Source organism: Patiria miniata, unplaced genomic scaffold (genome assembly GCF_015706575.1).
Source record: "Patiria miniata isolate m_02_andy unplaced genomic scaffold, ASM1570657v1 HiC_scaffold_20, whole genome shotgun sequence".
Taxonomy (NCBI): domain Eukaryota; kingdom Metazoa; phylum Echinodermata; class Asteroidea; order Valvatida; family Asterinidae; genus Patiria; species Patiria miniata.
The window spans coordinates 72761-96898 of record NW_024037059.1 but is presented as its reverse complement, the minus strand read 5'-3'; the positions used below and the strand labels follow the sequence as shown (position 1 = coordinate 96898).

Here is a 24138-nt window from a genome sequence, read left to right as displayed (position 1 = left end):
CAAAAAAAAAGCAGCCCAACTACACACAGTCCCCCCCTCCCCGGCGCGCGCACGCGTGTTCCCCGCCCACAGACGCCAACAGGCCAGCAGTCACCCGACTATCTACATCAACTTGTGATCAGTCGTCGATGGGCAATGTGTACAAAAAACGCCCCCAATCTTATCGTCCAAGTAAATCGCAGATGACCCAAGTGGACTTGCAACATGAGTAAGGATCCTCGAAAACTCCAAATGATCGGTTAGAGTCGTTCTACAAATGTACAGAAGTCACGTTTGGTTACCGTGGCAACCAACACTTCCAGAAACGGCAGATTTTAGCGAGACCCCCTCTGCATCCGTTCACAAATGTCCCGCCTTGCATTTCAAACGTTTTGAAGTCGCATCATGTTTTCTGTATCCAGCCAAATGTAAGTTTTAATGGTTTTCATTTTGTTAATTGCATTCGCAATAATTTAGTACATGTCGAAGGATAAGACCAATTGTTCTGACGTCTTTTACACCGATAACTTCCAAACTGTAACTCCTAAATCTCTCTACAAGTTGTTGCATCCAATGTTTAGCATAACAGTTTATTTACAGTGTCAAACTCTCCTAAAACTTGTTGTGTTTTAATATTTGCAAATAATGCGTAAAGTTAGAGTACATTTTCTTTGCAAAGTTTAGTGGATTTCTGTTGGCCGTGAGCATGTACAGAATACTGTAATTTTCTTTGTGAGCAATTTCTTAACGACGATATTTTCTTAGGAGAAACAAGTGAGGATACTTCTGAAATATCTGGCTTTTTACGTCTTTAGTAAATAAGACATTTTCACTCAAAATGGTGCAAGTTGGTAAGGAAATAAATGGTCCAGTAGCACATGTATAGGTTGCATGATTTTCTTTTTAAACTTAGAAGTCGAAAAGTTAAGTTAATCTAGAGAAATTTGTCCGAAAGAAATTTAGACAATTTGTTTGGATTAAATTTCCAGAAGGTTTATAAAAGTGCATTTGTACATGTACAGATGTACATTGGTTAAGGCTTTTATACAATGTTTCAACAGTAACGATTTCCAGAACATATAAGGAGTTATTTAAGGAGTAAATTCAAAAGTTTGCAACCCTGATATTGAAGCCTTTCTTAATTTACCACAACTTTAATTTTGGAGGATTCTTTTTGTTTTACGAAAGGGCTTATTTTGTTCCTATGTGCCATCATCAAATCTGTCTGAAAATATGTCAACACTGATGCGATGCAGCTAGTAACGTGACGCATTATTGAATACTTTCGCAGAAACATACAAGGAATGCAGTATACTGGTACATGTAGGTGATATAATAACATATTTGTACATGTACGCTGTCATGTTGGTTTTAGAAGCCACAACAATTTTATTCAGTCGAGTTCTCTCACTGAAGTCAAATATAAGGAAACATTTTCTTTTTCCTCTTTTCCTTCAAACGCCCTGTGCCCATCTGATGAACCATACTGCTCAGTGACTCAGTGGACGATGTGGTAGCAATCTGCCTGTCAGCATCCACAGAAACTGTGACCATCCAATGCTGCACGGGTCAGCCTGTCCCCTACTCCGTGATACAGTTTAATTGAAGTTTTCATCAAATCATGCACTGTACAATTCATGGTCGTACATCCTCAATGTTACTCCCTAAACCCAACGATTCTCATGGCATTAGTAGAGTAGGCTTGTCTGCATAAGGCAGGTAATGTACATGCTCCTACGCTAACCTAAGCAGGCCCTGGGAAAATCCTACAAGAATTGTACAAAAAAATCCTACAAAAATTGCTGGCTATTTTTCGATGAGTTTGGAATGAACTAAGGCTGTGACTTTCCAAGATTTGAACACCATGATTAAGAGTTTTAAAATCTGGACCGACACTTGTTTTTGCCGAGATTCCTTGCTTCATTTCTGCACCATACAAATTTGATATTCGTCTGATCGGTTTTTAAAAGGGGTCAGATAATTGTCTTGCGTTTGTCAGTGCAGTGAAAATGACTAAAAATCTGGCCCCTCAAAATTTCCCATCTTGTTTTATAAGTAATACGCTTCAAGCGTGATTAGTGTTCCATTTATAAATGCCGAGAGCACGCAGAATGTTAAACACGCAATATTGATAACTTTCCTTTCTACATAATAAATGGTCATGATATTTTGTCACAGCCTTAGAACAACCACATTGTATTTCCAGCATTTTCCTTTTCCCCCCAAAAAGCAGTATTTTACTTTTGATAGCCAACAGATGCACTGCTCCTTTTATTGAAAGATAATCTGCTTGAGAAATCAACCCCTGACGACTGTCAATCGGACAAAATAGCTTAGACTTTGCAATGATCTGCAACTAGAACTGCAATGATCCAATTCAGATCTCAAAGTGACATGTATTAGCCGAAAGGAGCTGCAATGCATTTAGGCAGTTTGTGTAGCTGTTTATAAAACGAAATAGACTACTTTTGCACTCAGAAACTCCGAGTTTGCGTGAACTGATTGTAATGTACACAAACATGACATGTACATGTACACGTACATGTATATCGTGTTCATGTAAGCCAAAGACAAGGCAAATTTTTGTTTGATTGGGCTGGCTATAACTTGTTTTCTACATGTACGTGTACATGTACATGTGTACATGTACATGTACATGCACATGTACATGACATGCACATGTACATAGCATGTACATGTACATGTACATAGCATGTACATGTACATACTACCCAAGTACAAAGAAGCTTTCCAAAATTGGCAAGGCTTTAGAGCTTGAAGATCAAATTTGACGATAATACTGTTACATGTGTACATGTACATGTACATGCACATGTACATGACATGTACATGTCATAATGCAAACTACTACAAATACATGTAAACATGTATTTGGTTTTCCCAGGGCCTGCCTCTGTGATCAAACCTCAATGAACTTTGACCTTTACCGCTGACACTTTAAAACTGGAATTCACATTTGACAGAATACGCCAACTGCTTGTAGCATGTGCCTCTTACTACATGTACTAATACATGCAATGTAATGTTACCACCTTCAGGTTAAATCATCCCTCACTTGAGTAAGCCTTACAACAAAATTCATTTAAATTTCAACAGAGTGTAGAATGGCCAACATTCACTAGTTGACACACAGATCGTCTGCTAAACAACGAGTAGATTTCTGCACATTTCCTAGTTCCTAGCTAGCGTCAACTGATCTACACTAGGAGTGTAACACTTAGCATAAATGGCAATTGCTTAAAATATGCATCATTTTGGAGAAATGAATCTACAGCGTCCAACCAAATTAATAGTTATGATAAGATTTGTCATGAGTTTATCTATTTCAATTCTATGAAATCTAAGAAGGGGAGACCACTAGGTATATTTGAATGCATACCTGATAATGCCCGACGCTCATGTACGGACGCTATGAGTCTGTGCACATTCAGTACCAAATTATTAGAGCGTATTTCGTGCCTACATGCACGAACTTGTTTGCGCCTTTAACGTTTGAGCATGATGGTCTTCAGTCTCAGGCAATACCCATTCAATGTCATCAAAGTTTTTTCCTTGCTTTTTCTTGTTTTTTAATTTCTATAAAAATTGACCCGTGAGTCACCCGATCGAGGCATACAAAAAGTAAAGTGAATTTCTCGCATGCAAACACATGTAAGCTCAAAATTGTTTGCAGGAAAGGTGTTTCTAAATAACGAGGGAGAAAGTGTTGACTCTTGTTTCAATCAAGAGAGAAAGTGTTGACGAAGTTTGTTTCAACCTTCAAGAAATTAATATTCAATATCTGCCAAAGAAAATGCTAACTCTGGATAGATTGATTCAAGATTTTTTATTCCCTGCAGATTTGGGATTTCAATTGACTGCAGGTTTTTGTATCTGGCACTTCTCAAGTTCAACTTTTTGAATGATCGAAAGTGGCAACGAGAGGCAACTGTGTTAGTCAAAGATTCAGGATCTGCTTCCACAGTTTTGAATTTGCAGCCATTTTGTGCTGCTAGTAATTTTCCCTCAGTGTGCAAGCCACTGCATTTAGTTTTTCCTCCTTCCAAATGGGGGAGTCCACTCAATGTTTTGAGGGGTGTATGAAGCACAGGAGGTATGCCTTTTGTAGCTTTTTAAAGCAGGAAATCATTTGCGTGAACTTGTGCCTCTAAAATGATCACACAGGAGGAAATGCTTAACTGCAAGCTCAGAAATGGGGTTTTTTTGGATTCTTTACAAATCTTGCGATTAATTTGAATCTGAACTTGATTTTAATGACCAAATTCTGCTAAATAATGCCTCCGTCGAGACTCCTCAAAGCAAAAAAATTTCCAATAAAAGCCCTAATTTCCAACTTCAGATTTTCCCATTTTAAAAAATCAGACTGGAGTTTGAATCATCAGTCAGTGGTGTAACTTATTTTGTACGCGGGGAGAGGGGATGGGGTTTACTTTCGCTGAAATTTCTTGCTGGCCAAATCAATTTTAAGGTCAGGCTACAAGCAAGACGGTGATTTTTTTCTAATTGCAAGAGTTCTTTGTGGCTTTGCATATAAATAGCCCAAATGTAGGGCAGTTCTTGCTGACCTCAACATTCGCTGGAGAAAATTTCCAAGTGACAATATAATGCACTCGTGAATTTTTCCGTGGTATTTAATTGTGACCGCTTCACTCCTTTCTTTTGAGCTTTTTCAACTCTTATCCGTGTTCACAATTCTCACATTTGAGAGCTTTTCGCTCTTTAGAAGTTTAGAAAGCTTAACTTATCAAGAAAGATCCAAATCTTCACCTTTGCTTTAAAAGTATGGGATTTGCCGACAAACGACATCTGTTGTCACTGCTCGATGTGGCAGTTTTTAATCAAGCTTTTAGTCCATCACTATTTTTACTCTTGCTTTTTACATCAAAAAAAGTTGGAAGTCCATGACCACGACAAGCATAAAACATTTTCGCTGAGTGGATTAACATTCAAAAGATCAATTCAGCAACCCCTCCCCTCTCCCCGAGTTTGTGGTATTGCCTCAGACCGAAGACCATCTGCACATTACTGCCTAGTTAATATACAGACTACAGCCCTACTCCTAGCCATGAGATACACACTAGGGTTTAACAAGTCAGAGGATTGTACAACCATATCAACATCAGTGCATGAATTGACACTACGAACTTCAATTAAACTTACCACGGAGCTGAGTTTGCGGGACGGCCCCCCCGTGCCTGATGCCACAGCTTCTGTGTAGGACGCTGACAGGCAGACTGCTTGACCAAATTTTATCCAGACCATTCACCCAGTCGTAAAGGGGCACACAATGTTCCCAATTTCCCCGTTTTTTTTTTTTTTAATTTGACTTTACTGTTTCCTTTTCTTGGGGAAGTTTTATGTCAATGCTTTGAGGTGATCAGCAATTTGGACATGCGACAGCGGCAAATTGGAACAGAATTTTTTCTGCATTTTCTAAACTGCATTTTGCTCAAACAACATTAAGTGACTGTAACACGACTAAGGCTCACATTACATGAGCTTACAACATACAACGTCACTCTTTTTAGAAGTACAAGTAACTCATTCGATATCTGGAATGTTTTTTCCAGTTTTGTCATTTCTGTTGCGACTTGTAAATTGCTGGTTTTTCTCCCCCTTTTCCCACTGTTGTTTTGCAAGTAGGGACAATTTCAGGACAATGTTGTGCCCCCTCGATCCATTTGAGTGAATGGCCTGGATGCATCGTCCACTGAGAAATCTAACAGCATGGTTCTCATTTGTTAAGCACATCAACATTCTTCAAATGCAAATTGGAAAGTTTGGCTTCCTTCTTTTTCCATTTTAGTTCTTTCTCCTGATTTCTGCTTCTTTTCTCTATTTTCTTTTTGCTTGTTTTTGAAATGATGATGTCAGATTGGTAGGACTATTGATCTATACAACTGAACAGTTGATCAATGTGGTCAGGGATTTACGAAAATTTTATTTCTTTTCGGAAAATAAATGGCTAAATTTTTCTTAGCCTTTTGCTTGTTTTGTATTTTATAAAATGCCTTGAGAATTTTCTCAAATGGCATTGATCAGTTTAGAGTTCTTTTGCCTCCAAGTCAGGGAATTTTTTTTTCAACAAGTTTCATGAAACTTTAGTTCATGGGTTTTTCCAGTTTTTAATCACTTTTCGAATTCCTTGTAAAATGCATGATTTTTTTTTCACGATGTGAATGCTTGGCTATTATTGATCTTATTACGAATTTTTTTCACACATGTGCTACCAAAACCACTGGATGATTTTTTTCCTTCAGATTTCAGTTTTTTTTAGATGAAGTTTACACCATGTTTGTTTATTCCTTTGATTCACAGACGTAATGTCTCCTTTTCGGCTACACTTTGGCTCACAACCACATTTAAAATTGTTTTTAGTTTTCCAACCTGAACGGTACATTTTGTTATGAGTTTCGACAAAGTCATGGAACCAATAGCAGCGAGATTTTAGAGTTACACCGAGGAAGTTATCGATATAAATGGCATCAATACAATCGTTCCTAAACTCCAACAACTTTGAAAAATATCCAAGATTGTCAAATATCCAATAGTTACAATGAGTAACCAGTTGGAAAAGTTCCATTTGTGTGGATACATAAAAACATGACGTACTGCAAAAGCAGAAATGCAAAGCAGGCGATTTGAAAACAGATGCAAAAAGGGTTCTCCTTGGTCTGCCAACACTGGAGAGGTGCTCGTGAACATCTGTCATTGTAGAACCGACTAAGAACCGATCGTAAGAAGTTTTCAGGATCCTTACCATGTTGCAGTCCGCTGAGGCATCCACGATCCACCCAGACGATAAGATCAGGGACGTCTTTTTGCACACATCACCCAACGAACAGCCGATGCACAAGTCGATGCAGATAGCGGGCGACCACCAACCTGTCAGCGCCTGCGGGCGGGGAACACACGTGCACGCACCGGGGAGGGGGGGCTGTGTGCAGCTGGGCTGCTCCAAACATTTACATTTTTGAGAGAGTGCCTGGTGGTAAAACATACAAAATTAACAAAGTTATTCACATTGGTTTTGTTTTGTAAAATTAAGATGTAACCTGCAACCTTTAACAACGGATTTAGAACGGATTTCAGATTTTTGCGTTTGCATTTTTTTGGGGGTTTCATGTTTCAAATATTGCTTTTTTCTTTCTGTAAATTGCATATAGTACTTTCAAAGTGCCAGGCCATTGGATGTTCCACTGTGTTCAAATTTCAGTTGATTCAGAAATAAGGGTTGGTGTATTTGAAAGGGTTTAGAGCCAATGGTTTTTCACGTTTTGAGAAAAATAATTGATGAATAGTTTAAATGGAATTCTTGGCAGTTTTCCTGATCCGTGGGTTGCAGGTCACATCGATTTTTTTTAAAATTGTATAACCAGCACCATGTCAGAATTACTGAGGTTTTGATAATATGGTTTGAAAGTAGCTTTACAGCAATTTTGGGCATGATATATATTTTTTCTGATGGCATTTTGGAATTTTCACCAAATAATTTCAGAGCTGTGTGATTTTATCACATGTAAACAGGCATTTGTGTTTTCAATGCTACTATTATAAAAATATGTTAAAAATTGGCAGAAATTCAGAATCAAGAAATTTAACTGTCACATAAAATATCTATAAAAATTGTAAACAAAAATGAGAGTTTGGCCAAATATGGCAGTGCTGGTTATACTCAAAATGTCAGGTGCAAGACAAGTTTAAAAAACATAATTTTATCTCATCAACGAAAGGAATAATAAAATTTCACTTTTTAAATACGAAGTTTGCAGACTCTTGAGTTTGGAAGTGGCTAAGAATGCACGATATCTTCACGTAAAATGGATTGAAAATAGTGACATTATTGCACTTAGCACTGTAGATGGTCCCACTATGTAGAAGTTTATCAGGCTATGACTGATCCAATGAAAAGTTGTAATTTGTAATTCGACAAAATTCCTGAAAGGAGTGTTTGAACTGTTTTCAATAACCCTGAACGTCTTAAGGGCTCTTTGGGGGTCAAGGACCAAATACCACAGAATACGTGTTTGTGCACACTTGTATGGAAAGAAATGCATACTACAGGTTACTACTCAGTACTATTTTGTAGCTTTAGGTGAGGTTAAGGACAAAAAAATCATTGTCATTATCTTATCTTGCACCTGACCAATTCACACTTACAAATGTACCTCTCAGGCAGTTATTATCTTATAAAACGTAGATTTAAAATATAGAAATATTAGTTTTTCTCTTGGGAACCAGCCCTTACACACCAGGTATGTTGCGCCTCTTTTGTCAAGTACTGTAGAAAAAGTTAAAAATCTAATTCATAAAACAATTGGCTATCGTTGATTCTTATACTATCATTGCTTCACTTTGGATTGCTACGCTATGGCGCCTTAAAAGGATTTGGTTAAAATTGACAGAGTTGACCCCTTTTCGGGTTAGCATTTTTCTGTCATTTTTCTGTCTTTCAGTTTCAGAACTTTTAAGTCTGAAGTAGACATGATATTGCGAAGGGCTGGTTACAAGTTCATTTTTTTAAAGGATTTGCATCAAATGGTCCCCCGTTGAAGGATTTTTTTCACTTTCAGCCACACTTTAGAGTTCTCTCAAACTAAGTGTCCTTTTCTGCAGACTTAAAGTCCTTGCATCACAGTTTGCAAATAGAAAAAGTATGCCACAAATTGTTTTTTCAACATGTCCTATGTGGCAGATTGAGTTGAGTTCAAAGCTTGTAGCTTCCTTGCAATGTTGTGTTGTAGCACATTTCAACCAGATGAGGTAATGAGTTGTAAAGGTTGTAGCTTTTTTGCAACGTAACAATCGTCAACCAGATGAGGGGATGACAATCCTAAATGTTGTCTCAACAAGACTGAGATGGTTTGATTGACAGCTAGTCACATGTTTGCGACATAAATGTAGCAATCCTCTCTACGTTGTAGCACATTCCAACCAGATGAGGTGATCAGTTGTATAAGTCATAGCTCCTTTGCAACGTAACAATCCTCTACATTGTAGCATATTCACAACCTGTGATGCTGATCTTCCAACATTTGAAGATGACTGAGAAGTTCTGCTGAAAGCATGTCAATTTTTTTCAAAGTACCAAAATGTAGCAATCCTCTGCTTTGTAAAACATTCCAAGCTGATTGAGATGTTGAGTTCACAACTTGTAGCTCCTTTGCAATGTAAGAATCTTCTGCGTCATAGCACATTCGAAACAGATGAGACTGATGAGTTGTAAAGGTTGCAGCTCCTTTGTGACGTAGCAATCCTCTGCATTGTAGCACACTCCAACCAGATGAGACGGATGAGTTGTAAAGGTTGTTGCTCCTTTGCAACATAAAAATCCTCTACGTTGTAGCATATTTACAATCTGCGATGATGATGATCTTCCAAAAAGTTGAAGTCATGTGAACAGTGGCAAGAAAAATCACACAAATCTCCTGGTTGACTATTCGCTAGTTGCCTGTTCCTCCTCCTTGTCCAATTTGGTTGAACTGTCTGAATCTTTGGTTGAAACTTTTGCCAGGGTTCCCGCGATGATCCCGGCAAAGATGATTGCACCCAGTCTGTTGTTGGAGCGGAATTTGGTCCAGCAGTCTAGGGGAATGTGGATGTCCACCGTCCAGACCTGTGGGTGAATAAGAAAACTGTCACTAAAGTACACAGATTCCTAAACAGTGTTGCAGTCAATTCCATCACAAGTCAGTCAGTTCAACTCAGTTGCAATCAAGTTTTCGAACAAACTATGACAAAGGCATTCTTTCGTTAGAAATCATCCGCTGTGGCCTGTGACTGGACTTATGTGACACTGCCTCCAAACAGTAATTATCAAATAAACAAAATTATTCCTTGCCCTTAACAGACCCCTCTCATAGACAGCCATCTTCAAAGAAAAATTAAAACTGCGTGTTCGACACCATCAGAAGCATGTGCGCGCAGTGTGCAAAATGTTCCAAACTTGTTGCTCAAATTTTTTTTTTTCAAAATATGGCGCAGCCGAAGCACGTCACTAAAATTTGATGCCCAAAATGCCTCTGGCATGTGACAATCTGTAGTAAGTGACATCATTTGAGAGAGACCTATTATAGATCCTTCACAGCCAACCACTCAGTTTTGGGAGGATGTTTGTCTCTTCAAAGATTAAGTTTAATGAAATTGACATAATTGATGCCATAATGGGGATATTACACTGTGGCAGATTTGAGAGGATTCAGGAAGATTTCTGAGAAAAGTATCGTGGGAAGGTTTCTGACAAACTACCCTGGGAGAATAGCTAGAGAAGCTACGGTCGAAAGAACAAACCAAGACTGGAACATTCTGTAAATAACATTTGCACCTTGAGAAAGTAACAACAGTTATTGGTTGCAGATTTACGTATCTTGACATTAGGCCCCAAACCCTCTTAAGCATATTCCTAAAAAAATTTGTCCTAAGAATGTTGTGTCCTTGGGCAAGCCATTTCACCCCACTTGCCTCTCTCCACCCAGGAGTATAAATGGGTACCGGCATTAGCTGGGGAGTAACCTGCGATGGACTAGCATCCCATCCAGATGGAGTAGCAATATTCTCAGTCGTTTCATGCCACTGAAACCAGAGACAAACGCCGGCCTGATGGGCCACATTGGCTCGTGACAGACTTGACTACTTTTACTAAGAACAAACGCCGGCCTGATGGGCCACATTGGCTCGTGACAGACTTGACTACTTTTACTAAGAACAAACGCCGGCCTGATGGGCCACATTGGCTCGTGACAGACTTGACTACTTTTACTAAGAACAAATGCCAGCCTGATGGGCCACATTTGCTCGTGACAGACCTTACTACTTTTACTAAGAATTTTTGTGAATCCTCCAAAAAGGGAACGATTAATTGATCAAAAGAAATCCTTGCAGGCCTAAAACAAACCAATCAAGCAACCAACAGACAAACCCAAAGTCAAGCTTTAAGCTTACCTGGTTGCTAATATGAGCAGCCGTCAGTGCCACAGTGAGGTAGTATGCCACAGTCTGCTCAGCCATAGCACCAACGACCATCAGACCAGACACCATAGCTGCACCAAAGCCTGTCAACCAATACTTGGTGTTGTCTCCCATCAGGATGGAGGTGGAGCCCAGGCCGAGGGCCATGTCATCCTTCTTGTCCTGTGTATTGAAAAAGAGAGATAAAAAATTGACTACTGGCTGCGTGCATGCACAAGTGACGCCAGAAAAGACCAAGGGCCAAATCATCCATTTTTGTTTTGAGCATTGAAAGTAGGACACACAAAGTGTGTACTGGCTCTAGGGCAGTCGAATATACCGAATACTTGAAATATTTGATCATCAACCGAATATTACAATGGCTTTTTGCTGGTTTGAATATTCAAAGAACAAAAAAACTATGCACATACACACACGACAGTGATGTTACTATATCGTGAAGTTGGGCGCTCCATTGTCAGGTGCCACTTTTTGGTCGACGGTAACTATTTTTTTTTGTCAGTGGCGGTTCATTGTTCTCATCCTTTTAGGAGGTTAATTAACCCTAATCCTGCCTGACGCAACACAGTGAATCAGGTGGAAAAGTCTGGTGCACTTTGATGCAAGCAGCTATCCAAGACAATGAGAGCTAGTCCCATTAAACAATGACACAGTTGTATCCTGCTGCATTTGGAGACCACAGACTCTGAGGCAGTTTGGCCTTGAGACTTTTGACCTGATGGATCTTGATACACTGGGCAGGCTTGTCACTTGGACAAGTGTTGCATGTTGCTGCGTTTGACAGGGTTTCTAGCCCAAATACCCTAGAGGGTTAGGGTTAAAGCCCTTTATAGTTGTAAAAAACTTACTGCAAAACACTCAAGCAACCCATATCGATTGCTGCATGCAGATTTAACTGGCGCACCCTTCGTGCAACTTTTTAGCGGCGCAGTACGCAGTTGCAGTTTCACATTTCCGAATATTCGGTCATACGCCGTTTCGAGTAATCGAATACTAAATTATTAAAAAATGGACAGCCCTAATTGGCTCTGTCCACGCACTTTACCAAATTGAGTAAGTCCACAGTTTGTTTTGCAATTGGTTACACATCCATGAATGGGTGCAAGCCAGCTACCCTGGTTCCCTGACCCGACAATTCCCTGACGTCCATAAATTGCTCCGTTTTCTCTGAAGTAGGATCAGGGAACCAGACTACAAGAATAACATTTTTTTCCCTGGTTTTTCCAGCATCGATGAACACAAAACTTTAAACATGTCAGTGTAACAATATAAGATAAAATACTAACCCCCAAATCCATCCATTTCTGAAAATCACAGCAAAGCAAATGTTGTATATTACCTTTAAGTAATGATTCCATAATCTAGAATAACAGATGATTTATAGTAAAAACACTCTGCTCATGAATGACTTACCTGATGTCCATAAATGGTATCATAGATAACAGTCCAGGCAATACATGAAACGTACAGCGGCAGAACAATACTCCAGTCACATGACCCATGGACGGCCGAGTAGCCAATCAGAGCACTGAAGTTGGTCGTCACACCTGCATGCAGAATAATGAAGGTATTGAATTCTTATCAAATCAAGTTATCTTTTATTTGACAATGGCCATAATAAAATGCTCAAAGGTAATGGTAAAAATAACAATGTGAGTGCACAATAAGCTCTGGCCGTCTTGCATGAAAGTCTTGCATCAAATCTATCAAAATGATCCCTGCCAGAGCTGAAAAATGTGACGCCCAAAAATGCGATGCCAGGCTCCTTCCCGCACCAGTGCCAAGAAATAACCGTGTGCTTCAGGTACCATCCACACAGGCACAAACGATTTCACAGTGCAACGGACGGTAACGTTGATCGGAGGTTGTGCGTACAAACCCGGGCTGCCGTCCCACGTGAAAATCATGCTGCGCTATATACCACGAGACTATAACGTTACTGCACATATTTAGCGTCCATTTATTTACAAACTTTTTGTAAACATCATTCCGAATTGTTACAATTTGTATAAGGTATGAAATTTTTTTCATTTGCTTTTGTTTGAAAATGTCAATTTGGTAGTTATATTTATCAGGGGTGTGAGTGGGGTCCCAAAAAAATAGCTGAAAATAGCTGAACCAGTAAATAACCGAACCTGCGAGCGCGAAGCGTGAAGCCCTTACGGCGTGGGGTCCGGGGCCCGCCCAAGGGCCCCGGAAAAATTTCGAAATGTAGATGCTCTGTGGTGCATTTTAAAGCCTCCTGGCATGCCTGCATGGGCCAACTATTGGTCGAAAATGTTTTGCAATTTATGCATGTTTTTAAGTTAATTTTTCCTTCATATAGGCTTGAAACTGCCTAAATGGCAATGAAAACTGGGAAATTCGACCACGTTTTCCATATTTTATTATTTTTAACTCCTTACTGCAGATGATACACATCGTCATCGCATGTCCCGGCTTCTGATCGAGTCGCCTAATTTCTGCTGATGATTAACCGAGTGTTCCATCCAAATCCATTTCCACGGATTTGTAACCTGAGGATCGGTCTTGTCAATGTCCATATCAAACTCCGAACCTCTTTGGATAATAACACATTTGTGTTGCACTGACATCTTGCGGAATTAATAATGTCAAAATACGTTCGAAACATTTGAAACGACACACGAACGTACGTATCAGCATGCAGCGAAATACACAGCAGGCAGGATGCGTGCATGCAATGAAATGCACACATGAACTTTGCCCCGCATGATGCCCTCTACCGTTGCGGCACGGCGACAATTTACTAGTCTTATTTCAAGGCTTTATATTTGCAACAAGACGATGTTTACAGCGAGTTATTGTGGAGATCATCGTGTGTCACTACATGCATAGACACAGGAACGGCCGCAAAGAGTCCCAACACGCTTCATGGCGCATGTGTGTGTGAATATTCATATTTATCTGCAGCCAATCACAGCGCAATGACTGTTGGTTCCCCGGATGCTGTTTACACGTTGTGTACACACGCGGCTTCGAGCTGAAAAATGCATGAACATGGCATCGTATAGTACACACGTACATGTACGTACGTAATGTACAATGTACATGTAATGTACATTGAATACTCGCTTGCACGCACCCCAGAGCTACGCGTATGTTGTAGAGAGCGGATCGCGTGCGTTCGGCGGCGGCAGAAAATAAAATAAACGGAAATAAAATCAATGCTTACGCGCGGGGGAAAAAGCGGGGGGAAATCTGGACCATCGGAAGAAAAAAAGCGGAAAACAAAATGTGGCACGCTGAACAAAAAAGCGGAATGCTAAATAGCGGAGATTTCACACCCCTGATTTATGCGGAACTTAGGGGGCTTAATTTGGTCAATTTTCGGGGACAGACATATGCAATATAGACACGCATGCGCATCGATGCAAACAAAGCCGGTGTTCTGAAAACTTTCGGCAAGAGTGCATTTTATGACCAACGCTGGCATTTGGTCAATTAGTCAATTATTTTTGGTCAAATATTTTTGGTCAATTTTCAGGGACAGACAGACAGACAGACAGACAGACAGACAGACGGACCGACCAACCGACCACCAAATGACATGTAGAAGCTCCTGCCAGAGTTTAAAAACTTACCAAGAAAGATCTGTGGCCAGTTGCTAAACCTCTTCGCGAGTGGATATAGAACCATGGGTACAACGGCAAGGCATCCAAGAGTTATGCTGTTGAGAAAATGAAATGTGGAGACAAATATAACGATAAAATATTATCCGGATAAAAATGTGGTTTCAGAGTTGTAGGAAAAACACAACATACATTTATAAGATTTCTGGACCACCAAGGTGAATGAACACTAGAAATTCCTCACAATTTAGTCCTAATTTTCCATCCACTAGATCATTCCCCCAAACTAAGTCCTTGTTACGGTTCACAATGGCCAACTTTCCTTGTGTGCTGACTGTTGCCCTATTTTATGACTCCAGCAACTAAGGAATTCTAGCACGAAAATTCTGCTCATGTTTTTGTAAAGGTATAGGAGTTTTGGGATGTGCTTCACAAACATGTCAACATTGCTTGCTAAACTGTGAAGTACATGTACGCTAACAGTATACAGTTGAATGATAATTAAACAAACACTGCCAGAACAAATATTCACCTTCCAGATTAATGTACATGTAAAGTTATTTTGACATTAGCAGCTGACTTACCCCTATAACAAATAGCCTTTTGTGTTTGCTACGTGACGTTCTACTGCAATAGCGAAGAAACTTTGCTTATTTAGTAGCCTGTATTTGCACTGTAACAACTTCTTAATAATAGCCTACCTGTATGGGTTTAGATTGAGCAGTATTCCCAGCGCCAGGCTAAGTTGACCTCCTAGGAACACCAACGCCTGGCTGCGACTGATGGCACCTGATGCGATGGGCCTTGTGTGAGTCCGCTCAACCTGCAATCAATAAATCAACAAAGAAGGTGTTACAATAAGCCAGTTCTGTATTTCAACTACGCATGCGCACAATGATATGGGTCACGGGTCATTCGGGATAATCGAAGGCGTATGAACGCGCACGGAGACGGGCGCACGACACTCGTGCGCTTATTACAACCAGAATATCAGCACGTCAGTGACTTTATCCCGAATGACCTTTGACCTGGACTACTTCATCGAGATAGCGAACTAGCTTATATTAGACAATGGTCAAATCAAACCTTGGCATTGGTTTGGTGTTTTAACTATTTCACACAGCAAACACTACCGTCAACCTGAATCCATACATTGACAGATTACACTGCATGCACATGGTTACACTTTAAACTTTCAAATTCACATTTTGCAAAATATACTGTATCAGTTGTCTCATTATGGGACTAATTAAGTCAGCATAAGTCTTGTAAAATTGTTTAGCAACAACATGTACCCCTGAAGTCCAGCAGCTGATTTCACAAAAAAGTGCGCAGCACCAAGCGTAGGACTTACGCAACAAATTTATTGCACAGCTGCGCAATAAACTTACGATCGATTTCACAAAACTTGGAGTAGCTGCACAACGTTTTAAATGCTTTTTAAATATCTTCACAAAACTTGGAGTAGCTGCACAATGTTTTAAATGCTTTTAAATATCTTGGACGAGGATAATAACAGCGTTTTCAACAGCTGTTTGTGAATGATTGTGTTCATTTATGTAATCGTCGTTGAAATACCTCCGCCCGCCATTATGAAATGAGTTTTTCTCCGATTTTCTTCGAAAAAATGCGGCACTTCTAAAAATTCCGTCACGAGTAGACACAAATGCATGTGGTAGTAAAAGTGACATTTTCATTCGCTTCGCCATATCTAACGCCAACTAAGATGATTGCGCAAGTTAGGCCATAATTTGTAAAACTTTTGTGACATGTGTCATAATTGAACTGTTGTAGAGCGAGAAATGTTGCGCAACTTACGCGTTAAATTGTGACGCAAGTGGAGTTGCGTAAACGTTCGTGAAATCGGCTGCAGTGCAAAATGTCTACTCATGCATGTAACAGGGGGAAAAAGACTTGTTCTCAGTGAGGTGCTCTATGCTAGGGGTCTAACTGTAGCCTTCTATAGAAGTCAACTGCGAAACAACAGTGCTCATGCTCTTCCTGATTCAAACTTCAAAGGGCCAAAAAACAAAACAAGTGCAAATATGATAAGTCTACTCACGGCTTTGTCAAAGTCCCTGTCCCACATATCGTTGATGGTATAGGCAGCCCCACGGACCACCAGAGCAGCCAGGCCACACAGACCCAGCATGTACAGGCTGGGGAGATGACCTGGGTCTGCTGCTAGAGCGATGCCTCAAGCACACGGCCAGTAGACCAACCAGGTACCTGCAATAAAAAGAAACACAGTGACACTGAGATACATGTTTCTGCAAAATCTGACTCGGGAACATTTCTGAAGTTACTGGTCTCCATATCGGGATTATTTTACTCGACATCGATGCCAGAAGGGTTGAACCATCAACTGCAGGTATCAGGCTCATATTTCCAGCCGAACCCCCTTGGCTCTGACTTGCAGACAGATTTTTTTCCGGCTTCGCTCGTGACGTGTGTACACGTCATTGGTTTTGAATTTTGTAAAATCGCTGCGTGTACGTACATGTCCTCTGACGCCAACTGGTTTAATAATCAAAATTTGCTCCTTTATCCCAATCCTTAATATGACTTCTGACGAGTAGTAGTCTACTTGTCAAAATATCACTGAGACCTGAAAAATTAAGACAGATTTTCTCCGCTCAACAATTTCACAAGAGCAAATCACTTTCATATGAAAAGAAATTCCACAAATGCTCACCTGTTGGTCTGTCTAATTTCATCAATCTCAGGTAGGGCTGGACTCGGCTGGATGTTGCATCCACCATGGAACTCATCAGGCTCATGTTGCGTCTAGTTGTCCGCGCATCACATCTTGAACTCTGCCCTTCCTGACGACACCCAGGAAGCAGCGTCTGCTGACGATTAAGTTGGGAGTACCCTTGAAACATTTGCAGTTCAGTTTGCAGTTTCCGGTGAAGTAGGCTCCGAGTCCAACAGATATGTCCTCCGTAAGACGACGAATGTGCACACTGGCAGCATCTGCTGGACAGTCACTCTGAAAGTAAACCAGTTGATGCACGCGCAAGCGACAGTTGTTTGCCATAATTCCAGTCAGTCGACGGCAAGCTTGATTTGGAGCACGTGAAAGGCAGTGGGTGACGAGGTAGTGTAATGGAGTTCCATCTTCCAAACAGTTTGCTGGAAAGCATTGTTGCCTAGTTCTGTTTCGGCTGCTGTGCTGATCATCTAAGGTGCCTAGTTCTGTTTCCAGCTGCTGTGCTGATCATCTAAGGTGCCACGTTCTGTTTCTGGCTGCTGTGCTGATCATCTGAGGTGCCTAGTTCTGTTTCCGGCTGCTGTGCTGATCATCTGAGGTGCCTAGTTCTGTTTCTGGCTGCTGTGCTGATCATCTAAGGTGCCTAGTTCTGTTTCCAGCTGCTGTGCTGATCATCTAAGGTGCCACGTTCTGTTTCTGGCTGCTGTGCTGATCATCTAAGGTGGGTAGTTCTGTTTCCAGCTGCTGTGCTGATCATCTAATTTCTAAGGTGCCTAGTTCTGTTTCTGGCTGCTGTGCCAATCATCTGAGGTGCCTAGTTCTGTTTACGGCTGCTGTGCCAATCATCTGAGGTGCCTAGTTCTGTTTCTGGCTGCTGTGCTGATCATCTGAGGTGCCTAGTTCTGTTTCTGGCTGCTGTGCTGATCATCTAAGGTGCCTAGTTTTGTTTCCGGCTGCTGTGCTGATCATCTGAGGTGCCTAGTTTTGTTTCTGGCTGCTGTGCTGATCGTCTGAGGTGCCTAGTTTTGTTTCCGGCTGCTGTGCTGATCATCTAAGGTGCCTAGTTCTGTTTCTGGCTGCTGTGCTGATCATCTGAGGTGCCTAGTTTTGTTTCCGGCTGCTGTGCTGATCATCTGAGGTGCCTAGTTCTGTTTCCGGCTGCTGTGCTGATCATCTGAGGTGCCTAGATCTGTTTCCGGCTGCTGTGCTGATCATCTGAAGATGCAAAGAAAACAGGACGAAAACACTTTAAACAGCTTGTATTAAAAATTTCACAAAAATTATTTATTTGTCTAACAGTAACAAGAGCAACTCTAGTAAAACTAGTCCCTTACCAGTTCAAGTCAGCCTGCACTTAAAATTCTATTCAACTGATTCAGAACGGCTATTCAATGGCTATTCGCTTTTCAAGCAATTACACAACTGACCTATCGCCGTTTGCGAGTTAGCCACGCCCCTTAGACAATGTATGGAGTTTTGGTACATTAAGTTTTGTATGTCTCAGATTTTGTGCATTCCGCATCCATTTGTTTACCATGTAATTGGACAATTATTATTTTACAAGCTGCGTTGAAGCGATTCTAACGCGATTGTACCGTGATAGCTCAATTAGCTTGATTTTCCAATCAGTGGTGTTATGGGGTAATCATATACAACAGCACTGCCCGACTCTCTCCACCAGCCTAAAACCAGTTTAAGTCATAAGTGATACTCAGTCAGTCGGTCAGTCCATCAGTCAGCTTGATATGTGATATTAGGGCCTACATTTCGTGATTGGCCCGTCTGACGCCGCCCGCAATTAAGACAGTGTCAATGGTCGGTTCCTAGACCAAAAGACTCTGATGTCACGCCAACAACACGCTTCGCGTGCGACGAGCATGTTAAAATGTTGAACTCAAACTGTAGCTTCGGTAAGGAAAGGGGTCTGTTTTCATCATTTTTTTGCATCATCGGGATCAATTCAACCCTTATACTTTTTAGCGAAATGAACGCGAACATGTCAAGAAGTACTGGGCATAGTCTTGGGGTACAAATATACAGCGGCCGCTCCAAAACTCATTTCCATTCGCAGAGTATAATCGCGTTGATATGCCTATCTACAGTATGGGTCTTACGTGTAAGACCCATAGTTCTAGGGGTAGTAAACAGTGTTCTCCACCCTGTAAAAATGCCATGCATTCTGAGGTGCCCGTCATGCTTCAAAAGTTGTAGCCATGCTTCAAAAGTTGCCGCCGTGCATTATTAAAAAATTTAAAAACAATAAAAAAGACCCTCCAGGGTATATTTTGGACAGAAACTCTGCCAAAAGCTTTTTGACGGAGCACCGACCTTGGAAAGATTTCCATATACGAAGTTCACTCAACACCCTGTGTACAAACCCTATGAGATTGGACAGACAAATTTTAAGTGTTTTCTAAGAAAATGCTTGTATTTTCTCACTGCTCAAATTGACTTTGATGACATGAAATTGCTATCCCGGGGCTTGTTATGTTAGTCAATACAGAGGAAAATGAGTGAACTTCGTATATGGAAATCTTTCCCCAACCTTTAATTTTCAAAGTTAGAGAACACTGGATAATGCACGTTGAAGTTGAAATAGTACAATTGAAATAGGCCTACATGATATAAATCCACTAGCAGACATCCTGTCTGTTGGATTGGAGATTCGACCGGATAAGTGCGCCCACCTGCGTAAGGTAGGCCCTAAAGCGATTAAATCTGCCTCAGTCTCTATCAGTGGCCAAAAAAACGCAAATTTATGTGTGCGATAACCCGACAACATTTCTGGGTGCAGTAGAAGGCGCGACGGCATTGAACACAAAAATCGCCTCGGCATCGAACATTAAAAAAAAACAGTGATGAGGGCTTTGGACCAACGACCTATCAAGCCCGAGTATAAAACTTGGATATACTCCAACTACTTGTGCCCTGCCATCTGATTCTCATTATCAGTTGGCGCTGAGTCGGAAAACCAGTTGAAGACGCTCCAACGGAAAGTTACTCCATAACTGAAAAATGGCTCGGTTTCGTTAAATCAACCACACTGGCAGCTCTATTTCACACCAAAGCTCTCAATGCCCCATACTTACCCCAACTAGAACAAAAGTGCAAAATTAATCTGGTCCTCTCAATCTTCAAACATGGAGGCGACCCACTCATAACTCAAAATCTACAAGACTCCCTCTACAAACACACTACTGCGGGTGACTGGGGAAATGCGGTCCCTAAAATCTTCCAATCAGCCATCGATAAAGTCCGGGAACTGGCTTCAAGCGACACTACACATACCTCACAAACCTCTGCCAGGAGAATAAAGGAACTGACAAAAGCCAACCATGATCTCAACTGGGAAACACACCTACAAGACCTACAAGTACAATCAAAGCTATCAGACATTATCCAGTTGGAGAGTGAATCCAATGCCTGGCAGCGAGTGCGTTATTCTCTTCCCAGCGGCCAGCTAGCATTTCTTCTCAGAGCAGGATGCGATACCCTACCCACCCCCATTAACTTGACAAGATGGCGAATCCAAGTTGACCCAAAATGTCACCTGTGTCACAAACCTAGATGCACACTTGCTCACATTCTGAGCGCATGTGAAAAAGCCCTTAATTTGGGTCACTTCACATGGAGACACAACTGCGACCTCAAATGTCTTTCCAAATACCTGTCCGATCATGTGGACCAGGAATCCAACTTGACAGTCGACCTCCCAGGTATGTGCGTGGAATCCAGTACTATTCCAATCGCAATATGCACAACCAACCTTCGTCCGGACATCTTTCTACATAGCGGGCACACAAGCGCCGTTGTAGGAGAATTGACAATCCCAAACAACTCCACAGTAAACCTGGGGAATGCTAAAGTCCGCAAGACAACAAAATACCAAGGACTGGTGGCGGACTTAACAGAACAAATTCAATCAGTGGACTCGGTGACAATAGAAGTACCGGTAGGTGCCTTAGGTCATTATATTCCATCCGACTTAACCTCTGCTGTCAGAAACTTGGCCCCTAGTATGTCTTAACGGGTCATTAAGTCTCTCTTAGAGGATATTGTAAGGACAGTAGTGAATGCCTCATATACTGTATTCAGTAACCGGAGAATCCAGTGTGACTGGTCATTTAAACCACTCATTTATTATTATAAAAACCAGCGTATGTGTGAATAAGCTCTCTGCCTTCTTTTTCAGCAAAATAGCTGTAATTTGATAACAACTAGAGATTCGCGTTTGTTGTTACAAACGCAGAGTGGTCGGGTAGACAACTACATGTACTTTATAAAACACTGTCCAGTTAAGTTATAAATATTAGTATGTAAGAACAAAGAATCACGAAATTAAATCCTTTCCAGGACAGTCAATTATTTTGTTTAAAAATACATCTTTAACGGTGTGATAAATTTCAGTAAACATTCTACGTACACATACAAGTTATTTCTGGCTTAGTCATAACAGGAAGTGAATACTTATTTATTTCGGAGTAGATGTTCATTGTGAAGTTAAATAACGTATGAAAATATGGAAAATATAAGTGTATGTATTCATCACACCGAACTTCCGGTTTGATGACGTCACAGTATTTGAAAGCAAAGGTGAACATTGTAATGGTATCGTTATTTGGGCTAAGACACGACATGGATCAAATGATGGAATTAAGAAACACTATTTTATGTGCAGCTATAGGGGCGCCCTTTTGGATGACGACATCATCACAGTGTTTTTTTTTGTGTCTGGCATTCCGCACTAAACACTTTCATAATATATGTTTGTAGTAAAATGCTTCCGTTTTCTAGTTATTTTTGGTTTTTATTGCACTTCCGGCAACAACGGAAGTAGAGGTCAAGCGGTTTTGTGTCCGGGAACACAAAATGTTTCTCATGGCGTAGTCTACAACCTCACGAAAAAAACGAACACGATACTCTATTTAGTTCAAAAGATATAACGCAAACTATTTTGTCAAAATTTGCCCTTAAATCGCTAGTAATTTGATACCTGATGACGTCATGATGCCGTAACAAAATTTATAACATCTTCGTAACATGGTACAAGTTTACACAAGGTTTTGAGATCATACCGTAAACCGTTCGGAAGAAATTTTACTTTGTTTTGATTTCAGGCTAACATCTCCATTTTGAATTCACTTAACTTTGACCTTCCGGTAGACCCGGAAGTAAAGGTCAAGCGAGTTCACGTACACAACAAAAAATGTTAATCAATTAATGGTGTATCTGATTACAGAATACAAATATCATTGATTAGTTTGTTCAAGAGTTATAGATGAACGTAATTGGTCACTTTTTCAGCTAAAATCGCTTGTAATTTGACACCCAATGAAGTCATAATGACGTCAGAGTAATATGCACCACTTGAGACGAGGGTCAATATATAGGATGGAACGCCGTATTATCGCGGTACTTATCACGTTTCTCGTTCGGAATAGAGATTGCCCACTAACCTTCCAGAATTGTCCTGTCTTATGTGTAGTATAACTCTTCCTTTTTAAATTAATTAATATAAAAAAATCTGACGGGTGGTGTGGTTTATTCCGTGTACGATGCCTGTGAAAATAGACATGCGCGGCGTGTGCGAACGGAGGTGGACTCCCTATTATCGCGGTATGCGGGAAGTGGTTTTTATAATGATCCCAACTTTTTTGTTCATAGTTTATGTTTGACCAAAACACCCCCTGAATAAAGTCTGATATTTTCCCTGTAACGTTCAAGTTGATTAAAGACAAAATGTCTGCAGGATGATTTCTTAAGACCCTGCCCTTCCCCCGAAAGGAGAACACAAATCCCTGAGGCAAGTCTACTGATCGGCGATTGAGGGCGCCATTCACTTTACACGGTGTGCCGTTTTATTTTCGCTAACGCGCGGTGCTTATTTTGATCCCGTAAAAGTTGTTACGATTTCGCGCTGCAAATATCGTCGTTCGACTTCATTTTACATTTGCAGCTGAAGAATGGGAACCAGACAATGGAACTTTCATGGACAGAGCGCAATTAAAGATTTATGTTAAAATATAAACGGTACCTTTTAGCAGACACGGTGAGGTAAAATTTTGCAAGTTTTGGAAAACGTTAATATTTATTAAAATCGTTAAAAGTCCCGAAAGACACAACATTTTTAATCGTCCTTTTTATAAAACTCGGTAGAAAATCCTTGATGACTGGTGAACTGGATGAAATTCGCCACTTGGAGGAGTTTTGACACTGTAAAAAGAGAAATTTCCCATGCCGCGATAATAGGGATGCCGCGATATTAATAGGGAGTCTGACTATATTTGAAAGTTACAAGTTCATATCATAAACCGTTTAGAAGAAAACCCGCGGAAACGTGCTGTGCAGAAAAAAAAAGAAAGAAAGAAAGAAAGAAAGATTAATCGTAACAAATCCAAAGAGTGGTCGGGTTGTGCCCGACCACTCAATAAAGGTATTTCAATATAAACAGAAGAAACTTTCCTATCGGCATGATCGGGGCTTATTCTTGGAAACGAGGTTGCAAATAAAGTGGGACGAGGTTGCGACCTTCACTTCATCAGTTTTGATTATTCACGCACACACAAAAGCAATGAATGTTCAATGGTTACGCACAAAATTCGTAAAAGTGTTATACAAATCTCACCTTCAACAGTTGCTTGTCAATATTCGTGCACCTTGTGTATTGTACATGGTGTTATTTTGGAGTGAAATTGCTCCTTTTTCAGCTACCTCATTTTTGTCCATATTTCAGCCATTTTGTTTTTTATTCGAAAATTGCGCCCTCAATGTGAAAGTTGTGACGTCAGGGGCGTGGCCTAACACCGGCGTGTTGGGGGGGGGGTTCTGAATGTTATGTTTCTTATTGTTTGCACCATATCATCTTAA

The 24138-nt window shown here is 40.6% G+C and overlaps 1 protein-coding gene across 1 annotated transcript; it reads right to left on the bottom strand.

Moving 5' to 3' along the window:
* LOC119727148 (4-hydroxybenzoate polyprenyltransferase, mitochondrial-like) lies at positions 1-24021 on the bottom strand. The gene is made up of 8 exons (XM_038199012.1): positions 23897-24021; positions 17254-18486; positions 16621-16787; positions 15260-15381; positions 14571-14656; positions 12382-12515; positions 10942-11130; positions 1-9616 (listed from the first exon to the last, which is right to left on the bottom strand). The coding sequence occupies exons 3-8, from the start codon at positions 16708-16710 to the stop codon at positions 9437-9439; spliced, it is 801 nt and encodes a 266-aa protein (XP_038054940.1). The 5' UTR covers positions 16711-16787; positions 17254-18486; positions 23897-24021; the 3' UTR covers positions 1-9436.
* Between the last annotated feature and the right edge of the window lie 117 nt (positions 24022-24138).

Excerpts from the sequence above, each read along its gene's own strand:
- LOC119727148 (XM_038199012.1), bottom strand. The coding sequence starts at position 16,710 with ATGCTGGGTCTGTGTGGCCTGGCTGCTCTGGTGGTCCGTGGGGCTGCC. Across the intron at positions 12,516-14,570 it reads CTGGCCACAGATCTTTCTTG|GTGTGACGACCAACTTCAGT; the intron begins GTAAGTTTTTAA and ends TTCTGCATGCAG. Across the intron at positions 11,131-12,381 it reads ATACCATTTATGGACATCAG|GACAAGAAGGATGACATGGC; the intron begins GTAAGTCATTCA and ends TTCAATACACAG.